Below are 12,084 nucleotides of genomic sequence, written 5' to 3'. Positions count from 1 at the left end.
TTCTATGATTTTTATATACATCAATTCAGGTAAATGTTTGACCAGAAAGCTATATTCCACCAGCAAACTTATACCACGTGTACAATGTCAATCTCTTGTTCTGTCTCTCCGGAAATCCGTCCCTTATTGTTTCAAGGAAGCGGCACACACGCGTGCACAGCATTGTCAGTCCCCACGGCCGCCCTTGACCGAGGGCACCGAACTACTTGGCTGTGCTTTTCTTAATTTCATCTTACCGATTCCGCTCACAATTCTTTTGTCTTACAGCGGATTATCAATAGAATTAAGTAAACGACCATTGAATTATGTATCGGCAAGCTTCGCACGAAATCTTTTCATGGCCCTGTTGACGGATGAAAAATAAAATCCGAATAAATAGTTACGAGAAAATAAAATACGTGACTCACACGGTGCTATCTCCCACGACGACGCGCTCAAGTGCTTTTATACGTAATTGAAAACTCAAGCGACATTGCTGCCTCGTACGCGCACACGTTTTACTCATCTCCATACAATGACAGTGAAAAGCGAAACGTTTTTTTGTCTTTTTCTTTCCTTTTGCGCGCGCGATAATTGGAAGTGTTTGGCCCCAAAAGCGCACATGCGCGTGAATCGTCTACATGTGTCGCGTGAATTTCTTTACACGTGAGACAGATTGTGACAATTAATCCTCGCTCGTGAAGTCTCTGTAACGAGAAATTCAGACACAACGATTGTTCGTAAAAAAATACAATCTGCGACGCAGCGGTCGTGTTTTATTTTTATAAGTATCGATTTGTAAACATACACTTATCTCGATCGATAAACATTTAATTCTTGGTACTTTTACTCCTTACAAAAAAGCTTTTAATGATCACGATTAGAATAAAAATGATCGTCTCGCATTATCAAGAATATATAAAGAAGCGGTCCTATTAATAAATTATAGAGTTCGTGGTAATCCATCAATCGTACTTTTGTATATATGTATCGTTTTATGAGAAACTCGGCGTAGTTATCGACGATCGCTGATAAGCTACAAAAAAAATCTTCTTTTGCATTGTGAAACTTCAATTTTTTTGATTCTCTTTCGACGCAAAATGGCACGAAACCGGCATATTTTCACGTAGTCGCGATACATCCGAGTGGCAACATTACTTTTCCACAGTGAAAGTGTCGCGCGAACGATTTTTTTTTGCGATGGTCGAAACAATGGGACGAAAGAGAAAAGTCATTTACTCGTTCTTCGGCGTTGAAAACTAGACACTAATTATTGTTATTGCGACAACCGAACTACGGCAATCCTGCCTGTTAGTTTTTCAGCCGCTAAAATGTAGGATAATGGTGGCTCATTTGCGTACGTGTCTTCCTTCGCACATGTCGTCAAGGTTAGTTCGACAGACGTAAATCATTAAATTAATATCATTCTCTAATCAGCTGCAGCTTTTTGTCAACGTTGTAGTGTCATCTGTTCCTCGAGAGAATGAAAATTTTATTGCTCGATTTGTAGCATACAATGGCAACGAAGCGCCTACGAGTTCGTCGACGAGGCATTCACTTCGGAGATTATTACCGATTACAAGTCCTGATTGAATGATACGCTATGGGTTTCTGGGTCTTCAATCTTTTATATAGGTTATCAAAAGAATTGTAAACAATCAGACGGCAATAACTCCACTTTATTAAGTGAGATTCGCTTTTTTCTAGAATTTTTCAAATCAAAGCAGTGAAACAAAGCCTTAATTTATTAAAAATTCAAGAGTAATTTAACAATCATCATAGTAACACACTTGTAACAAAACGCACTATTAAAATGTTCAATTCTCTCGCGTAGACTGGATATTATGATTTTAGTTAAATGAAATAACGAAAAATGCTATTGTCGTCTAAAATGAAGTGTTGTATATATTCTATTTACTGGTATTGAGATGTCGACACTGACAGTTTCCTACCTCAATAATTGTGTTTTACAGTTCTGATAATGGCCTCATGCATAACTTTGGTGCTGAACTTATCGCGCTGTAAATCAACTAATTACGACGTTTTGTTTTCTTTGAAAAAATTTAATTTTTATATCGATAGCCTATCATCGAGAAAATACCATTGAACCGTCTAGACGCAATTAACTTTGAAAAGACATCATCGCCAAAGAAATAGTTAAACGATTCGTCCGGGATGTCGTCGTTATTTACGTATACATGCGCGATACATAAATTAAGGTCGTCGACATAAAAGTTGGTTTTGCCGATCGCGTTTCTCGCTTACGCAGTAATAAAGTGATGCGCGCAAGTATGAAGAAAATGAATTTGCATGCAGGTATTCGCCAATTAAACGAAGAAATCGTGCGAGAGAAAGAGGGGCTCGCTCGACTTTCACCGCGCGAGTCAAGTGTGAGAATGTGACGTTCCGCGTCGGAACGGCGTCAAATACGACGTTCTGCGTGAGTTTTCCGGGTGGTGCGCAGATTGGACTTCATTTTGGAGGATTGCCAACGTAATGCCTGGTCATCGTTTCATCGCTACTAAGAAGAAGCATTGCTCTATCGTTATCGCGTTTGCACTGATTGATCGAGTGATTACCAAGAACATTTTTTTCACGATATCTTAGTCATGGTTTATTCTGATGTAAGGGAATTATAGCTGTGCATACGATGTCTCTTAGACGTTTATATGAAAATTTGTCTCCACGTTTTTTCTCTATTCTTCAAGCCTTAATCTTGTGCATAAATTGATCTAGATTATCTGAAAAAGCAATAACCTGCTAGATTATCTAACCCAATATTATACGTGCACTTTTCAATGTTATTCTTCGTGTAATACTTGAAGTTCGTCAACTATACTAACAAACAATTTAATCCATCAAAGTTATCGTCGTTTTTATCGTTAATCAAGCACATATAAAAAAATAAAGCCGTCATTAGAACCGTTACACATATTAACGCTTTTCCTTGAGTGCATTTTTTTTCAGCAATAACAAATCGCCATTTCCGCATCGATTAAAATTTGTTGATGTGTGCGACGGATCTTGCAAAACAAGCGCGGCTAAGGCAAGATTTTTACGTAAGGCGACCGAGGGCGAAAATGGAAATATCACGAAGCCGCCGCGAGCTCTCGCGCTTGCGTGTGTGATCTTAACATTTTTCTCTGGGAGAAAGTTCTAACAGGTGATTGAACGCTCGCTCGTCGGTTGTTCCCCGTACATTCAATTTGTTCCTCTTGCGCTTGCGCGAGAACACGAGGATTTTGTAATCGAGATTCGAGCGCCTAATCTCGAGTGTCTACGCGGCGGACAATCGGAACGTTTCTGTCGAACGTTGTTTGCGTCACGCTGCTGTAATTTTTATCGGGTTTTATCCTATTCTTCTTTCGCTCTCGTTATTCACGACTCTTTCTCATTCGTATCGCTCGGACGGGAAAGGCACCCACGAGCGTAATAAAGCGCGTGTTTTAACAAATTTTTTTTTTGCAAATTATCGCAACTTTCTTCCTCGCTGCGATCGTTGCTGTAATAAGTCACTTCGCGCGACAGATATACACTTTTGACAAATATACGAAACGTACCGGCAGACAGGCTAATTTTCACTTTTCGAAGGAAAAAAAGTGACGTAAGAGGCTTTCTCATCGCAGAAAAGTACGTGTGATCGTTCGATACAGCTGGCGCGCGGCGCTATTAACCAGCGCACGATGTCCGTCCGTCTCTGACTCTTCGAGCAGGAAGTGCGTTACGCGCTCGCGGATCGCTGTCGATCGAGCGGCCGCGAGGAAATTCAGAAATTCACGGCGAGCCGTCGTCTCTCATTCGCCAATGTTAATACAGCATTCCCAGCGAAAAACAAATGGAAGAAGTAAGAACGAAAGAAAGAAAAGCATTGCGCGCGGCAGCCGTAAAGTTGGCGCGCACACTACCAGCGAATTACGACGGGAGTTGTTCTATCGACACTTTTACCACCTGTCGCGCCGGCACGGAGCGATGAACCTGCATCGAGAGAAAGAAAAAAAAAGGAGGAAGCCGCGCTCGAAAGTCGTGCGTCGATTCAACCTACATTTCGATCGACTTTCAAACCGGACGGCATCGAATCGTTCGATCGTTACGCCTATACGCGCCGTCTCTTTGCCTCGACCTGATCGATATCGTATTATTTGGCTGCAGTGCTAAAATTTGCGTATAGATCTTGCATCAGCGCCGGTGATATATGTACACGCGTGGGCCCGTTGAATGTGCGCGCGTGCGCGCGCTATGCGGCGATAAGATCGCGCGAAAGAAGCGTGAGCCACGCACAGGTGGAGGTACTGTTACTCGGCTGCGCGCTTTCGTCATTTGCTGGAAAACACCTGTTGTGCGACGAGGTGAATGTTGCCATTCTTTTCTCCCTCGCTCCTCTGCAAGGGCAAGCTTCGGCTGAATAAAGTACGGATCTACCGATTGTTATCCGGCGCGCGGCGGCGTTATATATATCGCAGCGTCACTTCATCTCTCGTGCGTCGCGTTTGTATTATACTTGCGGAAACACTTTGATTGAGATGTACCATATGAATTTACAATGTAACGACGGAAAGGTCGTTCGCGACTGACATTCACGCTTGACAATTAGAATGCTCGTCGACGTCCCCGATCGAACGTTTCCATTCTCATCTCGTCGTTTAGTTTTCAGTCGACAATCTTCGATAAAACTCGAAAATCACTGCCCGCCGAGGTCGTCTTCGTAGGAGCGCGTGTGCCCCGACGTAAGCACGCGTCGGCGCAATCGTGCGCGCGAGTCCCTTGTTTTTCTTTTTGTATTTTCTGGCCTATTGGTGGTTTTTCTTTTTTTGAAAAAATGCGCTGGAAGAAAAAAAAGGAAAAAAAAGGAAAAAAAGAAAAAAAAATGCTCGTACGTGCTCTATCGTAACTTAATGAATCTCGCGTGTACGTCTATTTAGCATTGTGTGCGTTGCGAAACAAAGGGCTTTTTCTCGCATACGGAGCATTCCTGCCGCAACAAGCAGCACCGCATTATAATAACAATAAGCCTCGCGAGGAATTTAATGCCCCCGCGCAGCTGATAATGTCGCCGCGCGTGCGCTCGGAGTCACTTCCTACTTCCGTATTATATGCATCTTGAGCGCGAAAAAGAGGTTTTCCGCGCCGAGGCGAGCGCTAGACGCTTGGGAAAGTATCGCGCGGCTCGCGAGGCCGATTGTCGTACGTAAGAGAGCAAGGAGGATCGGACTCTCTCGGGGTACGTGAAATTTCGGTCGAGCCGCAGGAGTAGCCCCTCGACAACGACGGCGCGCGTAACGGCGGCGGTTTCTCTCGCGCTCGGCCGTTTTCCCTCTGCTCTACTTGTTCCGCGTGACAATAGGTTCCCGTCTGCGGCAGTTGCTCTCCGATTGTTGCGCGCGAGACGTGCCGCACGCGCACTTGCAAATTACGATTCTCACTCGATCCGAGAGAGTTGTTAGAGGGGCACGGGGGAGGGGAGCGTGGATCTTTCGCGGTGCTTGTACGGCTAATTTTTCAGGGCGCCTCGGAGAGCCGGCTGCCTTCTTTCGAAGCATCGAGGTTAGCTAGAGGTCTAAAATTAGCCTTATCGTCATCGATGAAGAATAAACATACGATTTTGTTGCTTATGTACAGTCATTCTATTCGAGTGGTACTGCTTTCGAAGATGGTATCTGGCAACGTGCGGCAACCACAATAGCCCACTCAAGTCGAAATAATCGATGAAAAGAATCGCGTTGTGCTTATCCTATCTTCACCTTCGACTTTGCTCCGCTCATCAATGACGACGATCCAATAAGCGTGTAAACGATCGAATCGATTCTGTTACAGGTGAAGGCTGCGTGGAAAAACCAGTGTCGACGTTATGGCGCAACTACGTCGGCAGCAACCGCCCCGACGTGTCGATGAGGTTAACGGTTACGAACGGCGGCCTGACGGCGACGACGAAAGATCACGGATTGACCGAATACTGGGCACATCGCGTCACGTACTGCACGGCACCTGCGTCGCATCCGAGGCTCTTCGTTTGGGTTTACAGAGATGAAGGACGTCGTCTCAGGCCGGAATTGAGGTGTCACGCCGCTCTATGCTCCAAAGAATCCACCGCCAGACGACTGGCTTCCGTCCTCAATGCTAGGTTGCATCAGGCTTTGCTGGAGTTTAGGAGGGACAAAGTTTCCAGGCAGAATGCCAGGTGAGTTATCGAGTCATTTGCCGTAAACACTTGAGCGACAGATATGCCATTTACAAGCTGGGCTGTATCGATATAACTTTCGAGTGTTCTATTTTCTTCGATTGCTGCTGGGTCATTTACATGCGCGCGATACTTGATTCAGATACTTGATTCATTGAGACGTGTGCGCGAATTCGTGTCAATGGCCTCGACAAATCGATTCTTTTTTTTTTCAATATAAACGTGACGCGAAGCAGGAGTAAACAGTCCTACATGACTGAATTACGTAATAAGGCGAAAGAACGGTTCGAATGATAAAGAACGCGAGAAAATGAATAGTTATCGATAATCGCAAGATACAGCGCATAAAAATAAAGAGCTCCCGAAGAAATCAGATATCTAATCGTTAAAAGCCTTCCGTGTTGCATTTAAAAAGCGACCGAGAAAATTATCCAAGGCGAGAGGAAAAATAATTGAAAGGCTCTCGCGACGACGTGCGTTGCTCATTCTGCATTCGACAATTGTCAGGAAAAAAAGCAGTTATATATTACCGATTACAACATAGCGATGACCTTAGGATTAAAAATCTTTTAAATGTTTTCTCTCAAGTGCATGCGTCGATCGACCAAAAGGCAACGCGCTTAGCCATCAACGTTGTGTCGACCTTGAAATCCTTTTTACAACGTAAAGAAATGTACTAATCTCGCTGGTTGCTTAAATCTGTGACAATGTATCCTTGGAGAATGACAAAAAATACTTGTTTTTACGTTATCGTAAAAGTTCATTCGTTTTCCTCATCTGTCACGCATTCGATGAGGATGAAAAGCCACTGCAAAAAGTATTAAAAGGACGATGTCATCTTCTTCAGTTTTTCTTCCAATCTACATCTTTCAAACTGCACAGCGATGGGAAATAAAGAGGTCGATTTGTTTTAAATCCATCAGGGTCGATGAAGTCGTTAAAGCTCTCGCAACGAAGAGACAGAAAAAAAGGTCGTTGCGTTGTTTTTACGCGCGTATAGGTCGAAAATTTCAAACTTAACTTCGCTATCCTTACACATCGAATAATACGTCGAATGCATCGGTCAAAGATATAAAGTAATCCTTTAAAATATTATCGAATAATTTAGACACGTGTCCTAGTTTAAAAAATTCTGGCGGTATTTTCGGAGATTACGTGATGTATTTATGAACCGAAAGAAAAAAATAAGGTGCCACAGCCCGAATTCAAGAAAACCAGTTCCCGTTCGGTCTATGTTTATGTTGATTCAACCAAATATTTCAAGCTATCATAAATCATCAGCTTAAAGTGAGGGATAGGTAGGTATACAAAAGAGCGCTGAAATTAAACGTAAATCCTTAGATATTTTTATAAACTAAGCGCGATTCTCAATCTCAATTGCAATGACTTTGAAAAGAGAGTTGAAAATTGAAGAAAAAATGTTCACGTACGTAACGTTAAAAGTCACATAATATCTCACGAGAAGGGAACTTTCGTTTTCAATAACTTTCTACGATTTCTCCTATTTGAGCTTAAGAAAGAGTAGCGGTGAGATAATTCGAAAAGACAGATGCCACGAATGAAAAAGCGAGTCGAGCGGAGAAATTGTCCGAATACGGGATATTACGCGACGCTTCGCGGTCGATAGCAGGAAGCAGCTCCAAAGCGGACCTGCCCGCCCGAATAACGCCACGGGGAACTCTGTTTGCAGGCTATCCCTGGCGAACGCAGTCTACGAGAACCCCTCCTTGCCGCGCCGCAAGCTGCTTCTGAGCACGGGCGGCTCGAACTACCGGCCGCCGTTGGAGCGCTCCAAGAGCGCACCGAAGCTCTCGGCCATCGAGGAGGACGCCGTGGCAGAGGAGATCGAGCAGCAGCGCTTTCTCGAGGAGCTGCGCAGCCTGGAGCGCGAGGCGCAAAGCTGGCAAGAGCAGGACGGCTGGAGATTGGCGCGACTCCTGGACGCTCTGCGTCGCGAGAGCTCCGACGAGAACGGCAGCATCTCCAGCGGCTGCGAGACCGCCAGCACGGCCAACAGCGAGGAGCGCGTGTACGGCAGCGAAGACTCGCACATGCCGAACGAGCAGGAGATTCTCGACGGTAAGGGTTCCCGCTCGCGCTTACGCCGCAGGAGAGAGAGAGAGTTTCGAGTCGGGTGAAGGTACTCCTTGGCCTGGTTTCATTTTCTGCGCATGTGAACGTTTTTTACACGTACAATCCGAATTCGCGAGCGAATTATGCATATGCATGAAAGTGCCTCGTGCTGGTGTCGCACCGACTCTGGAAAATACAGCCACGTTCGGAGATCGAACAAAAGGCCTATTATTCTTTTTTTTAGATATTTATGATTTGTCGTCATTTACATTTACAATTCAATGCCTTTCGTTCACTTTCTGACGAAAGACGTTCCAAGCACATTGTTTTCTTTTTACAAAATCTTCATATACATTCGTTTCTCATTTGCAGGCCAACAAACGAACGGCAAAGCGCTCACTGCAGCGATGACGACTTCGATCCCAGCAACACCACCATTGTGCAAATCACTGTCCTCCCTCGGCGACGGTCCACGTCGCAACTCCGAAGGTTCCCCGCACTTTATGACATGCACCGGTAGTCCACGATTTCGTCGACGAAGCAGTCGACCAACTCGCAGTCGTAGCCGAAAGGTCATTACAATATCAGCCGACAACGGCAGTGTATCGTCGCTGTCGCGAAGCGAAGGCGAGGAATCGATGGAGGAAGACGAGGAGGATGAAACAACTGCGTCAGGAATGATTGTCGACGTGAATTATTATGATTTTGAAGACGTTGAAGATATGGACGAAATTGTTGATTACAGACCACATGGCGAGAGCCCGAGAAACTCATGTAGCGCGGGATTGCAGGTGAGAAATTTCAAAATTGTGCTTAGCGATCGAGCTAAAAAGTGGAAAATAGGTTGCTTGGTTGGCTTAATTGTGACCTTCGAGATCGATCACCTTGATATCTATAATGCGATTGTCGATCAACTTATTAGCCCGCAAAGTGCTGGTAATAAATTTAAACTGTTTATATTGATCTTCAAATCAGCTTCAAATCTAATCGCTTCAAGTCTTTTGATTTCCGTAGTAACTTATTTTTTCACCGGGCAATAAAAAAAAGAAAAAGATTCCAGCACGTATGGTAGGAAAAAAACGAATCTATGATAAAAATCTTACACTTGCGTTATGATTTGTCATTTACAGAACGACAGTTACGCAGCACTGCTGGCCAGACGCGAAGATATGTGCCAATTGATGTGCGTCTCCTGTGACGAAATCGACGGCGACGAACCGGTAACAATTGACCCGGAAGTCGTTGCCAATACGAACACAAAGAATTTTCACACTTTGGGATCGCTTGACGAAGAGGAAGCTGACAGCGACGAAAGCGGCTACGTCGAAGCATCGCCGAAAACTTCAAGTCAGAAAGAGGTAGAAGGGACAAGGAAAGAAGTCGAACAAAACGATCGAGCAGAATTTATCAAATGTCCTATATCTGAGACGATCAAGAAATTGGCGAATGCCTCGTTGAGAAGTTCCAAACCTATACGAGTAATTCCAACTGCTGGCACGTGCTTGGACGATGGCGAGTCGCCAAGTTTGTTGCAAAGGAAACGACTATTGGCTCAACATGGGGTTACTGTTTGAGAGAGAAAAAGAGAGAGAGAGAGAGAGAGAGAGAGGAGAGAGAGAGAAGAGAGAGATAGGAACACTGCTTGCTGAATCTCAGTGAATCATGTATATTTGTGTACATTGGAAATCACTCTCGATTGTGTATTATATATAATACGTTTTGCATCTTGTAAGATATCGAGCGACCGGTGGATTAAATGTGCATGCCTCTGTTCTCAATTTATCATTTCAACCACGATTCTGTTTTTCGTAACATTGTTATAATATTCTTCCTGACTAATTATGTGATATATTTACTTGAAGAAAATACAATTGGTTATTTGTGATAAAAAAATTTCAAACAATACTGATTAAAGCTAAAAAAATAAAAACCGAACGATGATTTTGTGAGAGATTTGTGTGGGTAAACGGTATTTAATTTTATTTAATTGTGTAATCAATAGTTTGTAGGGATACAGAGTCGACGATTTTTTTAATATATATATATATAAAGATGGACTGGAAGTGACAGTGAGAGCTTAGTAACTTAGTTAACGGTGAGATGAAAGTATATGTTTTATGTGATTTTTTTCTCTTTTTTTTTTTAATGTTTCTCAAAGTTCACATGACTTATTTGTAGTTGGAAATTTCGATGTAGTATTACTATTGATGAACCGTATCGATATAATCAAGTATTTTCACGTATATGTACATATATAGTAATTTAATAACTGTTTTGATGTATGTAGAAATGTAATTATATGTAGCCCGATCAAAAAAATTTTTGTTCGACTGGCGATATTCAACGGAATATGGACTTCTCGTTTCAATCAAATATGGTTCAAACCGCAAATCCTTGAAAATTTAATAAACTATCATTATAAATCTACTTTTTTATGTCTATAACTATCCCTGATCAAAATCAAGTTATTAGAAAAATTACAAATTATATATAATTAAAAATAAGTTTCTTTTGTTGATATTTTATTACTTTATTGTTTTTGTTATTTACAAATTGAAATAGTTTCACTGATATAGTTACAGTTCTTTTATAAAGTCATATTTCTGTAAAAAATTTTTTTAATATTACTCTATATTACACGTGTAACATTAAGTAATCAATTTTCAAATATTTAAATATTTGTACCTTTGCGAAAAGAAAATCGTTGATTAGCATGTCTCGTCACTGCACTTCTGTTTTACTGCTTTGTGCAAGTTTCAATAAAATGACAAATTCAAATTACGTTATATGCAATACACATAATATAAATAAATTCGTTTACTACAAAAACAGTAAATGATTCGTAAACACACGTAGCTCAGTAATCGCAAAATAAATAACAGTTATTGTTGAATGATAGCGAGCTGATTTTCAAACGTTTGATTTACAGAAAAATAATTCGGGCTGTAATTGAATCAATGCAATTGCCCAAAGCCGTTGTTATTTCCCTTTATTATTATATACTTACTCAGAATCAACCAAAAAAATTTTCTTATTTTCGCTATACATCAATAATATTTTTGACGTACGTTATCCAAGTGTAAAATGACTTAAAAAATTATGTATAATTGTTAATTAATTTCATTATTCATTAATCGCCTACAATTATTACGTTTGAATTAAATCCTATAATGAATGCGAAACTTTAGGATAGCAATGTTATGACGCAGAGTAGTTTCAATGAAACGTGTAATTTTGAATTTATCGCTACAATTGCCTTAACTAATTTTTCATCAAGCTCGATTAATAATTAATTCAATTACATCTAATGAATTTTAAAATACTTTAGAATAATTAGATATCATACATATGATTCCTATGGTTATAAAGCAATATGGATAAAAAATGTATACAATAACAATAATCAACAGGTAACTGAAGTTCAAGAAAGTCTTTAGAGTTATAAATAATTTACGTTCGCTTGATTAAAAATAATATTTCGCCTACGCTAATTTAGAGTCGATCAGAAAAAATTTTCTTCTATGGTTTCTCGCATAGAAAGTAATAGAAATAATGTTGTTATCGTGAACAGGTAACCAAGCAAATCTATATTCGCTATCTGTTTTATTTGCAGAGTTCTACTACAGAATTTAAGGTATAGGTGGCGGTACCATGCAGTGTACATTTTTGCATTCAAATCACTTGTACCTACAACGCAAAATCTACGTTGCGAATGTATACTCGAGGCATGAATAAGTAATGTAAAGAGTTTCTTTTAAAATCATTAGCATATCTTTTATAAAAGTGTCAGTAATATTTTGTATTGGCTCACTTCTGACGTGCAAAAATATTGTTTCTTCCTTACATCGTTTTTACGC

The 12,084-nt window shown here is 41.4% G+C and overlaps 1 protein-coding gene across 2 annotated transcripts in view; it reads left to right on the top strand.

The window, feature by feature from the left end:
• The window catches only part of LOC131668829 (uncharacterized), a 34,030-nt gene extending 23,384 nt beyond the window's left edge, over nt 1–10,646 (top strand). For both annotated transcript variants that reach the window (XM_058943284.1, XM_058943283.1), the window contains exons 3-6: nt 5,791–6,154; nt 7,845–8,233; nt 8,600–9,018; nt 9,358–10,646. In XM_058943284.1, coding sequence (XP_058799267.1) covers nt 5,791–6,154; nt 7,845–8,233; nt 8,600–9,018; nt 9,358–9,801 — 1,616 coding nt within the window. In that variant the 3' untranslated portion in view covers nt 9,802–10,646. The remainder of the gene's footprint in view (nt 1–5,790; nt 6,155–7,844; nt 8,234–8,599; nt 9,019–9,357) is intronic.
• Nucleotides 10,647–12,084: the final 1,438 nt, after the last annotated feature.

This window comes from Phymastichus coffea, unplaced genomic scaffold (genome assembly GCF_024137745.1).
Source record: "Phymastichus coffea isolate CEN01 unplaced genomic scaffold, Cenicafe_Pcof_1.1 PCOF00084, whole genome shotgun sequence".
In the NCBI taxonomy this organism is placed as follows: domain Eukaryota; kingdom Metazoa; phylum Arthropoda; class Insecta; order Hymenoptera; family Eulophidae; genus Phymastichus; species Phymastichus coffea.
Note: the sequence above shows the minus strand (reverse complement) of the source record. Positions and strands in the feature narration are given on the sequence as shown.